This window comes from Trichechus manatus, unplaced genomic scaffold, assembly GCF_000243295.1.
Source record: "Trichechus manatus latirostris isolate Lorelei unplaced genomic scaffold, TriManLat1.0 scaffold00162, whole genome shotgun sequence".
Taxonomy (NCBI): Eukaryota; Metazoa; Chordata; class Mammalia; order Sirenia; family Trichechidae; genus Trichechus; species Trichechus manatus.
Window position 1 is genome coordinate 1,316,963 of NW_004444098.1, and position 19,277 is coordinate 1,336,239.

At 40.4% G+C, this 19,277-nt stretch overlaps 1 protein-coding gene across 2 annotated transcripts in view; it reads right to left on the minus strand.

The window, feature by feature from the left end:
- Positions 1 to 7,108: 7,108 nt before the first annotated feature.
- MOSPD2 (motile sperm domain containing 2) overlaps positions 7,109 to 19,277 on the minus strand; it is a 56,407-nt gene continuing 44,238 nt past the window's right edge. Inside the window, exons 11-15 of one of the 2 annotated variants that reach the window (XM_004386333.2) lie at positions 17,716 to 17,812; positions 16,556 to 16,652; positions 15,999 to 16,128; positions 10,424 to 10,526; positions 7,109 to 9,842 (exon numbers count right to left, since the gene is read on the minus strand). In XM_004386333.2, coding sequence (XP_004386390.2) covers positions 9,705 to 9,842; positions 10,424 to 10,526; positions 15,999 to 16,128; positions 16,556 to 16,652; positions 17,716 to 17,812 — 565 coding nt within the window. In that variant the 3' untranslated portion in view covers positions 7,109 to 9,704. The remainder of the gene's footprint in view (positions 9,843 to 10,423; positions 10,527 to 15,998; positions 16,129 to 16,555; positions 16,653 to 17,715; positions 17,813 to 19,277) is intronic. The other variant, XM_023740689.1, reaches the window with a different exon arrangement.

Genomic DNA, 19,277 nt, shown 5'->3' on the forward strand with positions numbered 1-19,277 from the left:
AGTGGTGCAAATGGTTAATGCCCTCAGCTGCTACCTGAAAGGTTGGAGGTTCGAGTCTACCCAGAGATGCCTTGGAAGAAAGCCCTGGAGATTAATTCTGAAAAAATGAGCCGGTGAAAACCCTATGAGCACAGTTCTACTCTGACACGCACGGGGTCCTCCTGAATCGGAGTCGACTTGAAGGGCCTTGTTAGAATGCAGAATCTCCGACCCCACCTGACTTGCTGAATTGACTCTAGCTATTTTTTCATTGATTCTCTCAAACGCATTCTTTGAAAAGTTCCAAGGACTCCTTATTGATCTCTCTCCAAGGTTACTAGGCCTTATTTAAGAAGTGCCATTCTGTTTGGTGCCTCTATATGTTCACTGAGGAGCCCTGACGATGCAATGGTTAAGTGCCCAGCTGCTAACCGAAAGGTTGGTGGTTCAAACCCACCAGCTGCTCCACCGGAGAAAGATGTGGCAGTGTGCTTCCTTAAAAGATTTGCAGCCTTGGGAACCCTGTGGGGCAGTTCTACCCTGTCCTATAGGGTCGCTATGAGTCAGAATCAACTAGATGGCAATGGGTTTTGTTTTGTTTTGTTTTATATATCCATTATAACTGATTGGCTTTTCCAAGCTTATTGCTAAGGGGCAACAAAGTATATTTTTCTCCCTCATAGTTTTCTGAAACCATCAGATTTTGAACTTTCAGTCCATTTGATGCAAGCCATGTTTGCTTTGGGACTGCATAGCAGTCTAATGCTATTATGCATGCTGTTTACTGGAGGGCAAGAAAATACAATATTGAATAATGAATCCCATGAGCAAGGAAGGGAATGAGGACATTTCACCTATAATTGAGTCAAAGAACATTAGATTCAATAGGTGGTGGGAGGATGTGGTTGTGGGGAAAGGCTATGCATTCATACAGAGGAAGCTCACAGGGTCACCTTTCCTTATTATTATTATTTCTTTTCCTGAACCTTTACTGAAAAATTGTATATTGATTTTAGGCCATGAAATGGAAGGGTTAATAGCTACAATCAGCCAAAGATCAGTGCCAGAGCCGTTGAAATGCAAAGATATGAGAGAAGAAGAAAATGCTACTGGAATGCAGAGGGGTTGTCTCAGTCATCTAGTGCTGCTCCAACAGAAATACCACAAGTGGCTGGCTTTACAAAGAGAAATTTATTCTCTCACAGGCCAGTAGGCTACAAGTCCAAATTCAGGGCATCAGCTCCAGGGGAACGCTTTCTCCGTTGGCTCTGGAGGAAGGTCTGTGTCATCAGTCTTCCTTTGGTCTGGGAGCTTCTCTGCGCAGGAACCTCAGGTCCAAAGGACACGCTCTGCTCCCGGCACTGCTTTCTTGCTGGTATGAGGTTCCCATGTGTCTCTGCTCACTTCTCTCTTTTATATCTCAAAAGAGATTGTATTAAGACACTAATCTTGTCAACCTCATCAGTATAACCTCATCACAGTGATAGAATTTATAACACATGAGGAGATCACATATAATCTCATCATAGTGGTAGAGTTTACAACACATAAGGAAATCACATCAGATAACACAATCTTACAATACTGGGAATCATGACCTAGCCAAGCTGCTACCCACATTTTTCGGGGGACACAATTCAATCCATGACAGAGGTATTCAGCCAAATTTCTGTCTTTAGAGAAACATCAGGATGGAAAAAGAAGACTCAGAAAGAAAACGGCATTAACACAGAGAGAAGCTGAGATGAAAGGATTACATGCACTTACTTCTAAGTCTGCCCAGACTTAGAAAAATGTCACTAACTTGAAATGAACCAAAAAAACCAAACCTGTTGCCTCCAAGTCAATTCCGACTCACAGTGACCCTATAGGACAGAGTAGAACTGCCCCATAGGGTCTCCAAGGAGAGCCTGGTGGATTTGAACTGCCAACCTTTTGGTTTGCAGCCGTAGCTCTTAACCACTGCACCACTAGGGCTCCAAACTTGAAACTAGTAGCATCTAAACTAGTAGTGTCTAGAAGGGAGCCCTGGTGGCAGTGGTTAAAGCACTCAGTTCCTAACCGAAAGGTTGGCATTTCAAACCCACCAGCCACTCAGCGGGAGAAAGATGTGGCAGTCTGCTCCTGGGAAGATTTACAGTCTAGGAAGCCCCAAGGGGCAGTTCTGTTTTGTCACATGGGGTCGCTATGAGTTGGATTTGCCCTCAGTGAATCAAAGCCAGGCAAAGGCGAGTGTTTTTCCTGAAGGTAACAACTGCCAAACCGCGGTGACCTTGGGCCCAAAGCTGTGTGTGTTGGCCAAAATCTCGGCCAAGAGAAGACCAAGAATGGCTGGCCTTCATGATAAGCTTCGACCTCAGCGAGTCTCACACGGGCTTCACACATTTAACCGATTCACAGAAAAAAATCAGACAGATAAGGGGTAAGAAGGAAGGGAGGGTCGTACATACTCAATCTGGCCATGACTAAAATATAAACTAGCTGTAGGGGGTAAAATAGGATAGGAAAATGTAAATCCACAGAAGTCTTCAAGATTACATACAACTTTTAGAAAAATCAGCCATTGAAAACCCTGTGGAGCACAATTCTACCCGGACACACATGGGGTCACCAGGAGTCAGAGTGGGCATGACGGTAACTGGTTCTTTTTTTTTTTTAATTCCACTCAATGAGGGTAGATTAGTAAATATGAATTGGTTTTTCCTTCAGTTATTCCTAATTCCCTTGTGCCTCTTGAGGCAAGAGAATCTCATCGATGGTGATTCTAGCTTTAAAGACACAATACATACATTTATTGTATTATATGCCCCCACCCCCCTAAAACAAACACATAAATAAAAAGCAAGCCAAATAGTTTATCTGGTGTTAAAAGATATGGATACACCAAGATATGGGATACTATTTCCATCTCGATTGTGGTAACTACCTAAAGAATGTTAAATTCTGACTATACTCTCTTCCACCCTAAGCACTGACTTTGGATGATAACTTCTCTAAAAGAGGCACTTCCACCTTTAATGACTAAGATCTTAAGCAGTTTAAGAAATCCCAGAGCAGTGAACACTGAATTTGTGAAGAAGCTTTGCTTTTTACATCAATTTCCTTTCATCTTTTCTTTTTTAGCAACTTATCAGTTGAACCACACACACATACACACACAAAAAAAGGTTTACATTTTGCTAGACTGTGTCATACTGTTGTTATTGTCCCTAACAATAACCTCCTCACTGTGCACTCCCCTAAAAGGAAGCAGTTGGAGACATGGAGTTAGAATATTGGAAAAGTACCAGAAACACACTTTTGACATTTTGTTTATGACTGAGAACCGTTGTTTGACTCAAATTGGTCAACCACATTTGCATGTTAGTGGAAGCAAATTTAACTGCAAATAGTGAGTTTTACTGAACGTCTCTGGTGTGATGGTTTTAGATGCAGGGCTTGGTGCAGAAAAAATAGATCAGTATGGTGAAAGACAAATGATTCACTTATTATAGTCCCACACCCAGTGAGGAAAAGGGACAGGCATATTAGGAGCTTTGGAAGTCTCTTGCAGAGGTCAGAAAATTTTATATATATATGTATATATATATATATGTAGATATATATATAAATATATACATATATATAAAAATATGTATTTATTTATATATATAAATATATGCCAAACCCGTTGCCGTTGATTCCAACTCATAGCGACCCTATAGGACAGAGTAGAACTGCCCCTTAGGGTTTCCAAGGAGTGCCTAGAGGATTCGAACTGCCGACCTTTTGGTTAGCAGCCAAACTCTTAACCACTACACCACCAGGGTTTGTACATAGATATATAATATTATATATATAACCAAAACCAAACCAAGACCATTGCTGTCATATATATAAACCAAGCCAAACCCATTGCCATCGAGTCGATTCTGACTCATAGTGACCCTAAAGGACAGAGTAGAACTGCCCCATAGGGTTTCCAAGGAGCAGCTGGTGGATTCGAACCAGGAGCCCTGGTGGCGCAGTGATTAAGTTCTGCAGGGGAAAGATGTGGTAGTTTGCTTCTGTGAAGATTACAGCCTTGGAAACCCTATGGGGCGGTCCTACTCTGTCCTATAGTGTTGCTATGAGTTGGTATCAACTCGATGGCAATGGGTCTGGGATTTTGCTATATGTATCTATAGATATAGATATATTAGAGTCCACGGGTGGTACAATCGGTTAAATGCTCAGCTACTAACAGAACGGTTGGCTGTTCGAACTCACCCAGAGGCACCTTGGAAGAAAGGCCAGGTGATCTACTTCCAAAAGATCATAGCCATTGAAAACCCTCTGGAGCACAGTACTACTCTGATACACATGGGGTCGCCATGAGTCAGAGTCAACTCAATGGCAACTGGCTTGGTTATATATATATATGCGTAGATAGATATTAGAGAGAGGTGTGAAAAAGAATGTGAATTTGTGGGGCAATAGTAAGTTCATGCAGGACAGTTTTGGATGACTTCCAGAAATGAATCAGGAGATCACTGAGCTTTTTCAACAGGAAATCAGTGAGTTTTCCAACACACATACATACACTATAGCTCTAGAAAGACCTGAAAATGTGCAGGGGGCTTTCTGGAATAATAGAACTCAAGGCACTGGAATTTGAGCCAAAGTAAATTGGGCAATATAAATGCTGGAAGCCGTGATGTAGGTCTCTGCAGAAAATGTACTTTTCTTTTTTTTACAATTTTAATCTTTTCATTTAGTTACTTTCAAGAGTATTTTTATGTCCAAGAAAACTATCTTAAATAAACTACCTGAAGTGAATGGATTATTCTGAAACAGGAAAGTTAAAAAAGCAAATTGTTTTTCACTAGCACTTCCTTTACAAAAGCACACAATTACTGGAAGTGCCCTTTGCTCTAGCACATGAACTCATTGTGACAATCTTTCTCAAGTGTTTTTACAATTGAACAAATGTTAAAATAGTGATGACATACTTTCCCTTAACAGTTTATTTATAAAAGGTCAAATACTTGTGTGAACTGAAGCTATGAGACCGGAGAAAGCCAACCGAGGCAGAGGCGTACAGTCCCCCACTCCCGTCATTCAGCACCTAACCTGGAAGTTCTAGTCCGTTTCCTTTCAGGTGAAGAACATCTGTGAACTCAAAGCCATCAGTTGGACTGGGTAAGGTTGGTTCAACTTTCTGAACCTATTTACCGGTCTGTAAGATGTGGGGATTGAATTGGATGAGCTTGCAGGTCCAACCTAACACACACTGTCCAGAATGCCCTCGCCTTGGGTGTAGGTGGGGCTTGGGAGTAAGATAGGACGTCACTCCCAAGATGAGGTTCTATGGCAGAAGTGGTTTTGCAGATGTACCAGCCCCTCAAATTCACACTCTAGGAAAACTTGAAAATGTGCATGTATCTTGTCATTACAGGCCATGGGAATGTTTCTTCATATTCTTTCCTAGTTTAAACCATAGTTTTCTTCAAATATTTTAACATGTGCAAGAGATAGCAGTCTTACTCTGTGTGGCGGGGGCAGGAGACAGGTCAGATAGTATGAGAATGGCTGGAAGTTATAGGGAGGTAGTTTTTGCTCAATATGAAGACAAAACAGAGATACAGATGTGAAAGCTCCTCTGTAATCATTTTATTGAATTGTTACAAAGTTAAGGGGTAACTATAATGGGGGGAACACTGCAAGATCAATTACATGTGTGTGGTGTGCACTGGTGTTAGGAAGCATCCCATCAAGCCTTCCTCAGCCTGCAAGGATACACCTTCACACGGTTCAACTTGGTCCATTACCACCAACCTTCTAGGTGTGTCCCTTACCTGGGAACTGGAATTCAAAGTCAGTTGCCAAGAAGGCAAGGGTAGGAATACAAAGCAGGGAAAATGTGGAGAGCTGACATTCGGCTTTGAACAAGATGGGATATTCAGGAATATCAACTCAAGTGTGAAAAGTTATAGAAGCTGGGATGGAAGAGGGTGGAGGCAACCTATCAGCAAAGTGAGGGCAGCCTCTCCATGGAGGCTTTAAGTGCATTATCTCATCTCATTCTCACGTCAATCCTAAGTAGTAGAAGTATGATTATCAAATCCATTTATGAATGAGGAAACTGAGGCTGAAAGTAGTTAATGTTCCCTAGCTGCACAGGTAGTAAGTGGCAGAGGGGGGACTTGAACCCAGGCAGTCTTATCTCAGAGCCTTCACTCCCAACCACCAGTGTCTCAGTTGGAATAAATGGGAAGAGTTCCATTCTGTCCCCTTGGGTTAGGGAGAGGAAGAGAGCCCTGTACTTGGGGTGGCCCACGTTGTTCTGATGTCAGGGAACCTCAAGTTGGTGGTGAATATTAGCAGAGAAGAGCTGAAGATTGTTGTAATCAGTCCTTTACTAGCTGGAGATACTCCCCACAGGCGCTCGTTTCCTATAAATTGTCTTTTAGGAAAGGAGATCACTCCTTCACAGTCCCTGGTTGGTATGATGCTTCTTGTTAGGTCAACGTTCTGTCTTTGTAGCTCTATCTATTGCAAATTTATCAGACTGTCTGGACTCTTTACCCACTTGATTTGGTATTTCCACCTCTAACTCTAGAAGTTTGCAAGACTGACCTGTCCTATCCACTGTGTTTTGATGGAGAGAGGTAGCTGCCATTTGGGAGGTTGTCTTCCAGTGGTGAGGGGACCAGACATTAACAATCCTGGGGCCTCTTCCATTGCCATCCTGGGCTGCCTTGTGCCCCTCCCCAACACCCACCCCCTTGGGAGTGCTATGTGCCTCACAGCAGGGAATGTTCCAGGGCTGGGCTGCCATCTTCCACGCACCCCATAGCCAGGCAGGACCTCTGGTTAGTCTAGTTCCTGCTTGCTCCCATCAGGCAGGAAAGGTGTGTAGATACTAGGATTGTGGGAAGGTGGGGGCAATTCCGACTCCTTGCAGCTCTAGCTCTAGGTTCAGTAACAGACCCTCAAGCCATGGCGTGGGTCTACTGCTAAGTTGGGGGAAATGGAGAATTCCACTGAAGGGCAGGTTTACCTAGCCTCGGGATTGCATCTTTGGAAGCCTGCAGTGCTGTCCTTGTAAAAACGCAAAGCAGAGTCAAAAATTAGTATGATCTTTAAAAGGTCAGACTGAGTCTGAACATAGCTCTTCTTTAAAATGCTTTATCAATTAGAGACCAGAGTTTTTTCCTGATGATATTTATTTCATAAATGTAATTATTTTTCTAAAACATATTAAAATAGAAAACATGTTCTTTTGATCAATTTATACAAAGAAAATATCAATATAGTAATAAAAATACTGAAAATATATGAAAAGCACCAGAACATTAGAGAAATTATACTGGCAACAATTCTAGGAATATATTTTTTTTTTGCAATTGTATAATAAAGTGCTATTAAATCCAGTCAAAATTAGTGGCAAGATATAAAAACAGTTATGGTATTATTATGAAACTTGAGGCTAGGTTTACCAGCAATCACATTATGCTACTTGCAGATCAATTTAATAATATTTCATTAATGTTTTCAAGGAGAATCTATTAATTTCTACTCCCAAGTGAAAACAAAAATCTTAATCTAAATGTTGGTCCTTGGTAATTTGGTCATGAACCACTAATGACATGATTAATAAAAAAATTCTTAAAAATTACAGAACGACAAACTGTAGAGTTCCAAAAATAATCATACAAATGTGATTAAATAAACTCACGTGAAGACAGAATAAAATCAAATGTAAATATATGTGATTAATCAAGACAAGTACAAAAGTAGTTAGATGCCTTTGACTTTATCGTTAATTTTCAATAATTCTGCCTAGTCACATTTAATAGACACATAAATGTTAGCAAGACATGTTACTAAATTCAATAATGAAAGACGAACCAGACATCAAGCAAGAATATTTTAGTGACTCAACAGAATTTTCACGTGAAACATTAAAGGGACACTGTTAGGACAATTCGTTTCCGTTCTTAACTAATTTTTTCCTCATTTATTTGTGGAGGAACAAAAAACATACACAATTACTTTGGGATTGGGTTATATTAGAGCTCCAAATTTCACATACAAGGGACAGCCACTGTACACGTACACAGGGAGAGACTCTGACTAGTACTTAGGGTGGACTGCGGTCCGTTTCACATCTGGAGTTGGTAAACTGAAACAGAAAAACCAATCCAATTAAGACAAAGTAGCAGACCAGTGTCCTTTTAAAGTTTTATTTCCTAGGTCAATTTTGAAGGAACTCTATTGTATCACGTTTCATAACTCAACTTCCAAATTTCCACTTCTAAAGATGAAAGCTGACAACACTATACCTCAGAATTAACAATAAATCCCTACACATGGTACCATCCAAACTCAAAATGTATTTTACAGGCAGACTACTTTTTCTTTCAGATAAAGTAGATTCACATTTCAATCAACGTGGACTGAAAATGAGCATATGAATAATAAAACCCACTTAGCTTCATTAGGCCCTGCTCCTGCACAGTGTATCTTTGAGGAATTAGCAATCACATTGGGAATTATTGCAACAAAGGCAGAGAACCAAGCGAGTCAATTCACCCTGGTTCAAAGGTTTTACAGTCCATCAGGAGTTAAGAGTTTTCATTCCTTAAACTGATAGCTGACCCTTGGCGCTTCTAAGTTCTATTCCACCCTTATGGATGCTCGTCTTTTGTAAGTTCCCTTCTCATGGCTGATTTTAACAAGGAACTGAAATGTAAATTAAATATACTGCTATGCAGCTCAAAACACTACTTTAAAAAAATTATCTAGATCCTTTTATCTACAAAGAAGATGAAGAAGTGCAACTCAGGGTCCACAAAGAGACTTGTCTCATCTGGAAGGCGAGTGAAGTCAGTACAATGCAGGTTCTGGCACTCTCTACAAATTAGGTGAAAGGTTCAGTGTCCGGCCCCAGGCAGCAACACGTGACTGCGTCAAGAGGGCTGGAAAGTGGACCTGCTTGAAGAGATTTCCTTCTGGGCGTTACTAACAGAATTCAAAGAAAAGCCAACAAAACTCAGTTTTCCAAATGCCCTCTAAATGAGAATATTCATAAAAAAGCCCCAGATTAATAAAAGGCAGCCTGTTAATCAGGAACACTGATAAGAAACAAAGGCTAAAGGTGGTTTGGCATCAGAGAGTTCTACGTTCCAAAAGAATAGTGACTATCATCTGGAAGAAATTCTCAAAATTACCAAGTCATGATTACATAAATTACTCTGTATAAGTCGGTTTTCTTTTCCAATATACTTGTTCTCCTATATACATAGTATAGAAAAGCAAACAAGTTGGCTCAGCTATAATAATTCCATCATTAAAAAGCAGACTACGTTTTTTGGCTGCAACAAAGCATTTTACTTATATTCTTCAGTTCAGCTAATGTATATACATGATAAAACTTAAACAAGCTTTAAAAGCATTCAAACCAAAATGAAAAAAATAAATTATATTTAAACTATTAATTTACACAATGGATACGCCTTTACTTACTAACTATATAATCTCTTATATATTTCTTCAGCACTTTTAAGGTAATTCCTTATTCTAACAGTTTATTTTTAAGACATGTATCTATTCCCCTCTCCCCAAATGTTGCACATTTCCATCTAGAAAGCACAGATGTGCATCCCTTCCAGTATTTTCTAGTTTGGTGGAGAAGTTTGGAGTCCGTTACTTGTTTCAGCTAACGAACGAATCAGCCATGTTGCCTACCGGGCACCACTTCTCTAACTGTACAACAAGTAGAAGAAAGAGATGACAAAAGCAAGCGAGAGCATCGTTAGGGAAAGCAGCAGCTGTTGGAACCAGATACAACGCTGGACTTGGTCTTGAAGCTTCCTATTGCTTTCTAGTAAGCGATTGAGCTAAAGAGGAAAAAAAGGGTGAAAGATGTGTATCAATAAAATAGTACACTAATCAAGGGAATGACAAATAGGAATATTAGAAATCCATACATTTAAGGGATGGGGTCCATCTACTCTGAAAGGCTTGGAGCTGGAAATGCAATGAGGAATTAGATTTGCTACATGGACATGTATCCGCTTACTGTCATTTTTAAAAGGATAATTTTCTAGTTGACAAAGGAGTAAAGCAATTATTTCCTGGAGGTACAGAACCCCTTGAGCTCCCACAGGCTACTCAGAAAGAGTGCCCCTCCATTTCTTTCAAGTTTAAATGCACCACATGGTACTTTTTCCACTAGATGGAATTCTTTGGTACTCTCCAAACCACCATGACCTTTGCTATCCTGTCCCTATTCCAAATGAAAACCTCCAAAAGTATAACTCATCGCTTACTATTTCTAATTCACCTTCCCTTCACAAAGAAGACAGCATTTCTGTCCTGTCTATGCCAAAGATTCTTCCTTGTGTCAGTGGGAAAATGGGATTTCTAATGTTGATTTGCATTGACAACTTGGTTTTCGTTAGGAAGCACGAAACCTTACCTGTAGACATATATCTTCACTGGTTTTATCCAACATGTTAAAAGCACTGTCTTTTAACGTAAGAGTGGTTGGTTTACTGCTTTCGATAATATGACATCTTAATCTACAAAAATCCAAAATAAACATAACTTTTAAAAATTGTTAGTTGAATTTTTTTAGAAAAGTAAAATATAAAACGAAAAAAGCCAAATACAGAAGTGTATGAAACAGGTGTGAAAAGTACTCACACATCTCACTTATCCTCTCCCCACATATACCCAAGGTAGCAGTTCAGTTTTTTCACACAGGTGCAAATAACAGAAGAGATCACAAATACTGCTCAGTAACCCATAGTATGCAATGGAAAGCTTTTTATAAGGTATTCAGTAGAATTCACCCAAACATCTTACAATTTTAAGGAAACTATCCTTTCTAGGTAGGAGATGGCACTTGTTGGGCCTTTAGTACCAAACCACAGAGCCTCCCACTTCCTGTGAGATAACACTGATCCCATCTTGACAGGTACAGGAAAACAAGCCAGTAGGAACTGATACACAAACAAAAAAACGTACAACCCCCCCAAAAAAACTCCCCCAATTTTGAGGGACTGTTTCAGAAGTACTTTAAAGTCATCTCCAACATCTTTTACACCAGAGTTTCTTAACCTTTCAAAATATTTCCATAATCATGGCTTTGACAAAAATAAACTCTGGATAAAAATATAAACAGGTCCTCCAACAACTTTAACATTTAAATATATACATAGTTCATCTAAAGAAAGTCAAGCCAATTCCAGCCTTACCTACCTTCGCACTCCTTCCTTCCTCCAGACAAGGCTAACCCCCACCTCTGCTTTAGGTCCTGGCCCTTTCCACCATCTCAGGAATTGCACTGCCAATCATCTACCTTGTATATTCCACTTCTCTTCAAATGATCCTTGCTACCGGCTTCTAAAAGGCCCTCAAATCTCCCCCATTGACAAACCCAAAACAAAACAACCCCTTCATCAATGCCATATTCTTCCTTCCAAATCCTACCCTAAGCCCTCCCCAACAAGCCAAACCTCCAGAACAAGTTTCTGATTTCCATCTCCTCAGCTTCTGGAGGATGGCTATTGGTACTGGCTCCAGCCATTGAAAGAGGTCTCCGTAAGATCATCAATCACCTCTGTGGTGTCAACACCACTGATCACTGCTCACTGCTCACGCCTCATCCCTCCTGACCTCATGGCAGCATTTGATACTACAGACCAGTTCCTCCTTTGTGAAGCACTCTCCTCCTTCAAGGACAGTCACCACTGACTGCTTTGCCTCCTAACTCTGTCGGATCATTCTCCTCTATTTGGCCATCAAATAGTCCTCCAGGCTTGGTCTAACCTGTGTCCCCTCTTGCTGGGACAACTGAAATACAGCTTGTCTCGTTGGGCCCACTCTTGTTCTCTTCCAATCCACAAATGGAGTCTGATCTTTTCAAAGCAAACCCAATCAGGTTGATGCCTCACCACGGGCTTCATGATCGTGATCTCGCCTGCCTCTCCACTTTCTTACCATGGATTCTCTCACTGTGTTCCAGCCACACCTATATTCTTTCAATGCCTTTTTGAAGATTTCCTTCAGTCATGACCATTACTAGTTTCCCAGCATCTCCTCTATAAAACGAGGTCAATAACAGCACCTATCTCACTGGGCTGTTGTACAATAAATGAGTGCATGAATGTCAAGAACTTAGGACTGTGCTGGCACACAGTAAGCTCTATTTAAGTGCTAACTCTCAATATCACTACTTCACCTGTGCCTCCTGCCCACGGTCTATTTTCCACACAGCTTTCAGAACAATCCTTTAAAAAAATAAGCCAGTCACCTTGAAGCCCTACTCCGCACCTTCTTATGGTTGCTCCTATCACTTAAAGTCAAAAGTCCTTGCTACAGCCACGATCTGGCTCCCAACTACCTCTTTGACCTCATCTCCCACCACACTCCCCCTATCCACTCAAGCTACATTGACCTCCTTGCTGTTCCCACATGGACCAAGCACACTCCTTTTTCATTTGTTGTTCCCTCTGCCTGGAAAGCTCTTTTTCCAGTCATCTATGGGGCCTGCTCTCTCATTTCCTTCAATTTCTCCTCAAATGTCAGCAGAGTGGCCATCCTTAACTACTCTTTATAGGTCTCTCAATCCTGGCATCAGTGACATGTTGAGCCGGGCAATCCTTTGTGGTGGGTGCTGTCCTGTGCACTGTAGGATGTTGAACAGCCTCCTTGGCCTCCACCCACTTGATGCCAGTAGCACTATCTCCACCCAGTTGTGATAACCAAAAAATGTCTCCAGGCATTGTCAAAGTCCCCTGCCCTCCTCTCCCACCCCCCATCTAAGGACACTGCTATAAACAACAGGAACACTCCAATAAGCAAAACGAAACCATGACACATACCCTTCTCTATTCTACCCTTTGTGCATCTTTTCAAGGCATTTATCACTATCTGACATACACACATACACATATATGCATATACCTACACACTCACAGGTTTTTCTCCAACTAAACAGGACAATGTCATACATGTTTTTCTGTGACCAGATTTTTTTCTACCAAATAATGCATCACAGACATCTTTCCACATCAGAAGAAACAGATATACCTCACCTTTCTGAATGGTTGTAGAGTACTACTCCTGTGAGTCAGAATTGACTTGACGGCAATGGATTTAGTTTTTTTTTTTTGGTTAGACTACTCCTTAATAGGGTGTTATGGATTGAACTGTGTCCCCCAAAAATATGTGATATAAATCCTAACCTCTATGCCTGTGGTTATAATCCCATTTGGCAATGGGTTGTCATTATGTTAATGAGGCAGGATTGCTGGAGGGTGTGTCTTGAGTCAATCTCTTTTGAGATATAAAACAGATTATATGTAAGCTAGCAAGGAGTGATGGGGGCGGTGGGGGAGAGATGCCAAGCCACATGAAGATGACAAGGAACGGAAGCTCAAAGAGACAAGGACCTTTCTCTAGAGCTGACGGAGAGAGAAAGCCTTTCCCTAGAGCTGGCACCCTGAATTTGGACTTCTAGCCTCCCATACTGTGAGCAAATAAATTTCTGTTTGTTAAAGCCATCCACTCGTGGTATTTCTGTTATAGCAGCACTAGATAACTAAGATGTGGTACTGGAAGAGTGGGGTGCTGCTCTAACAGATACCTAAAATGTGGAAATAGTTTTGGAATTGGGTAATGGGCAGAGACTGAAGAGTTTTAAGGTGCCTAATAGTAAAAGCCTAGATCGCCTTAAAGAGACTGTTGATCTAATAATGGACACCAAAGGCAATTCTGGTGAGGGTTCAGAAGGAAGTGAGGAGAGCTATAGAGAAAGTATCTATTGTCTTAGAGAATATATATGGTGCCAGCAACAGAATGTTGCTAGAAATGTGGATGTTAAATGTGCTTCCAGTGAGGCTTTAAAAGGAAATGATGAACATGTGATTGGACAATGGAGGAAGGGTGATGCTTTTCATGCAGTGGCAAAGAACTTGTCTGAATTATGTTCAAATGTTTGCTGGAAGGCAGAATTTATAAGTCATGAAGTTGGGTATTTGGCTGATGAGATGTCTAAGGAAGATCTTAAACGGGCTGTGGGGTTACTCCCTGCTGCTTATAGCAAAATGCGAGAGGAAAGAGATGGACTTAAAAATGAACTGTGCAAAATGAAAACAGAACTTAAAAGATTTGGAAAATTCTATTCTACAAACTAAGGATACATGTCCTAGAATGTTCACCAAGGACATGGCTACACAATCTTTTCTTAAAGAAATTAAGCCTGTGACTGATGGATCTAACCAACCACTACAGCAGAAAACTCATCAGCTTAGACTTAAGGGGACAGAGAAAGAATGAAAGGAGAAAATGCTGTCTGCCTCTTCTAATTCTACAGGCAGGAAGCAGGCCAAAGGAGCTATATCTGTTGTCCTCCAAGAAAAGAAGAGGCTCATCCCTGGAGCAGCTCGGAGATCAGCAGAACTGTCAGAAGGAGCATGGGAAGCAGGGCCTTCTTGGTTTCAAAGGTGGGGCCGCGGCCTCCTGGATCTCAAAGAGTGGGACCCCAGACTCCTAGGTTTCAAAGAGTCAGATCTTTGCCAGCTCGGTTCTGGAGTGGGGCTGCTGCTAAGATGTGCCAAGGGGATGGGGCTACTGTCCAGAGCTGAGGGGGCAGGGCTGCCATGCCCAAGGGGCAGAAGAATGGGGCCTGCCTGGGCAGAGGGGGTAGGGTCAGCACTCAGATGGACTAGGAGAATGGGGCTGCCTAAAGCCTAGGGAGCAGAGTTGCCATCTCAGAGGGTCTGGAAAGCTGAGCTGAAGCCCAGGGCCAAGGGACCTCCACCAGAATCCAGAGGCTGTGGCTAACACCCAGAGTCTGGAGGGCAGGGCCACTGCCCAGATGGTCTCAGAGAACAGAGAATTACTTTCAAACCTTAAGAGCTAATGTAAATTGTTCTGCTGGGTTTTAGACTTGCTTGGTGCCCATTATTCCTTCTTTCCCTCCAATTTCTCCCATTTGTAATGGAAATGTCTACCTTGTGCCTGTTTCACCACTGTATTTTGGAAACGGACAACTTGTAATTTAGATTTCACAGGTTCACAGATGAAGAGGAACTTTGCCCCCGGATGGAATGTGCCGAAGTCTCACCCATATTTGATTTAGATGACTCAGAAGATGAGATTTTGGACTTGGAGTGGATTGAAGACTTTTGGGATGATGTGATGGGGCGAATGTGTTTTGCATGTGGGAAGGACATGAATTTTTGGGGGCCAAAGGGTGGAAAGTTATGGACTGAACTGTGTTACCCCCAAAATATGTGTTCTACATCCTAATCTCTATGCCTCTGGTTATAATCCCATTTGGCAATGGGCTGTCTTTGTTATGTTAATGAGACAGGATTAGTGTAGGGTGTACTTGAGTCAATCTCTTTTGAGATATAAAAGAGAGTAAACACAAGCTAGGAAGGAGAGACAGGGGAAGAGAGATACCAAGCCACATGAACATCACCCAGGAGCAGAAGCTCAAGGAGACAGGGACCTTCCTCCAGAGGCCAAAGAAGAGAAAGCCTTCCCCTAGAGCTGGCACCCTGAATTTGGACTTCTAGCCTCCTGAACTGTGAGAAAATAAATTTCTGTGTGTTAAAGCCACCCATCTGTGTTACAGCAGCAATAGATAACTAAGACATTGGGAAATGCTCAAATGTATTTCACTATTGCCTTCCTGGTAATGATTTAGGTTCTTTCTTTTCAGTTTTTCACTATCACAAACAATGCTGCAACACATATTCTCGTACACGAGGTGAACATTCCTATAAGGGGAACTGCGAGGACAAGAGATCTGCATTTGGAAGTTGGAGAGGTCAGATTCTTGCACTGGCCTGCAGGCATGTTTCTGCTATGAGCTGAGTCTCTGAGAAATGCCAGGTCTTTTTCATCTTGGCATCCCCAGAGCCTTACAGAGCTCTGCGTCCCCATCAGACAATTAAACATCTGCCTCGCCCATGTTGGCATACTTCTTGCTGATTTTTCCCAAAACATATTTGAGAGCCTATGAGTAAAAAGCATACCTATGCTCCATAACTTTGTTTTTGGGAACTTCTTTCCAGAACTGCGTCAACTCTGCTGGGCCTGTGCCAGATGACTGCTCCATTTCTGCAGCCATTATCAGAAAACGGTCCTGTGCAGAGACTGTTAAACCTGCATTCCAAAAGGGTAATTCATCAGACAAACAGGAACCTTTACAAAGGGCTGGACATGTGGCTGAAGGCATTATACTAGAATACAACATTAAGGAACAGGAAGGAAATGATAGGACTACCTTGAAAAAGGAAAAAGTTTTTCTAAAGAATTATTATTATTTTTTTGAAATCCAATTTCAATTGTGATCGTTTTAAACAATCTTACTTGTTCAAAAACAATTAAATTTTAAAGTTGGAAAGGAATTTAGACATCCATTTGGCTATCGCATTTTACATATGAGGTAACAGGTTAGTAGAGTGAGGTGAGGTGACTTGCTGATACTCCCCTAATTTCTAGATTTGAGCCCAGCTCTGCTGCCTCAACTCCCAGCCAGCCCCAGGTTCCCCCCATGACACCCTACACTGGCCAACATGCTGCAACTCACCCCCGTGGGGAGACACAACTATATCAACAGATGCGCCAGGTTCACAACTGCTGTTGCTTGGCTTGACTCTGTATTTCTCTGGAGCGGTTGTTCTCACCTGTTTATGAAAACAAAAGTCACATAATACCCTTCAAACATTTTGGAAGGAAATGGCTTTAAAATAACTTAAAGAAAATTAGCAGGTAATTATCAGTGAACAAACTGTTTACAAAGCAACTTTACTGGTTTTATGCATAGAATGTACCTCCCCCCACCAAGAGGAAAAAAGTCTCTTCATCTATTTAAAAATATACTCGTAACTCCAATTATCACTTACTTGTACCCGTTGCTGTCGAGTCAATTCCGACTCATAGTGACCCTATAGGATAGAGTAGAACTGCACCATAGGGTTTCCAAGGAGCAGCTGGTGGATTCGAACTGCCAACCTTTCGGTTAGCAGCCAAGCTCTTAACCACTGCACCATCAGCGCTCCAATTATCACTTAGTCTTGCTAATAAAAAATCAATCCATCTGTTAAATATTTATCCTGTCTGTTAATTGCCTAAATTGAATAATACAAATTCAAAAAAATCAATGCACATTGGAACACATCTTGCAATAGTGTTTAGAAATTAAAAAACAGTAGATAATCAAAGCACAACCAAAAGATCCTAGTGGTTAAATCTAAATTAATAGAAGATTTAAGGAAGTAACACCTACAATATGAAGTGGTGGTGGTGGTGGGAGACTCTTAATTATGCTATAGTTAATGCTCAGTATCAGGTTAGTATCTAAACTAAACTACACTCTGGAATAGACAACACTTGGGGGGGGAAATGTACTTTATTTTATAATTTCATCTTTCACTGTTATCATGAATTATATTATTCATATCATGAAGAGCAATTTCTCTTGGGTTTTAATTTACAACAATCACTAAACCCTGGGATCAATTTGGACATTAGCCTATTACTGCACTTTAAAGACTGAGACACAGATCCCAGGGAAAATTTTAAATAAGCAATACTGTGTGCTTAGAACTAGGAGGCAGTACAACATGCCTAAAATACAAATAAAAAATTGCTGAATTCCAAAATTATTAATCTTTCAATTATACAGCTAAAATCACTTCCCATGTGAAATTTTCACACGATTTGTTTATTATATCTCTAAATATTTACCTTAAATGCCACTATATTTTTAGTTACATTTGTCAACACTATTAACGTTTTCTTCTCTCCAGATTCTGCAGTTCCAAAATACAGTTCTTCTGCTGGGCTATGATGTAACAAAAACATAAAGCATATGTATTACTCAGAATAAATGACAACTAATTATAAGCCCGAAGAAAAATATTTCATTAATATTTTAAATCCATTTGTAAAAAGAGATTTCATCAAAAAGATAAAACTACAAAATGAATATCTAATGTATTTTGTATTTTAATCTTACTGATTCAATATATGCTATTTAAGAAGTCCTATGGTTTTCCTTAAGATCAAAAGCAAAATAGGAGAGAAGAGAGAATTAGAAAGATTCTGAATTAGTCCTATACTCAGCACAATCTTAAGGGGCATTTATTAAAATTCTTAGGAAGGTTATAGATAATAATCAAAGCAAAGAAGGTAATGTTGCTTCAACCTTACCTAATTACAAATAAAGCGGAATACGGCATTATTTTTATACACCAACAGAGAGGAGCAAAACTTAAAAAAGGAAGTTCATTAGGGATGTATTCAAGTAACAGAGTAATTTCCTGGTAAACATAAAGGCTATTTCTAAGTACAGTCATGCATCACTTAACATCCACGAGATGTTCCGTGAAACAGAATGATTATGTGATTTGGACGTTGTGCGAACACCATCAGGCAGTTCCCCGGGTTATAAATGTCAGGCTTATGTACAACCCCTAGTTATGGACCAGCCCCCGTAAAGCCTATTATATTAAAAATTCAAGGTACATATAATGGTTCGTAATAATAAACGGGTGCTACTTTGTGATGCACATCAAAATATTATTATTACTGTATTATTATGTTAAAGATGCTTTAGTGTATCTGGAAGTGTTTCTTTAATGTTTTTTATGCATAGAAAGGTACATTATATATTATACACTAAGACAAACATTTGAGTAACTGATGTTAGATACGAATTGTACCTAACCGTTCTGACTTATGTACAAATTTGACTTAAAGACAGATTTAGGAATGAAAATCATCCGTAATCCAGGGACTGCCTGTACTTAGCAAACCTATATGGGATACTGTAGTGTACTCTACCATAATATGCCTGGCAGCGCAATTGCTTCATATAAGATTTGTTTTTCTTTTTTTTATTGTACTTCAGGTGAAGCTTTACAGAACAAATAGTTTCTCATTAAACAGTAGTACACATATTGTTTTATGACGTTGGTTAACCACCCCACGACATATCAACCCTCTCCCTTCTCAACTTTTTTTTTTTTGGTGAAAATATACATAGCCAAAGATACACCATTTCAAAAATTTCTACATGCACAGTTCAGTGACATCTACTACGCTCTTCCAATTGTGCTGCTATTCTCACTTTATTTATTCATTTATTTACTTTTTTAAATTGTACTTCAGGTGAAGGCTTATAAAACAAATAGTTTCTCATGAAACAGCAGTACACATGTTGCTTTATGACACTGGTTAACAACCCCACAACATATCAACCCTCTAACTTCTCAACCTTTTTTTTTTTTGGTGAAAATACACATAGC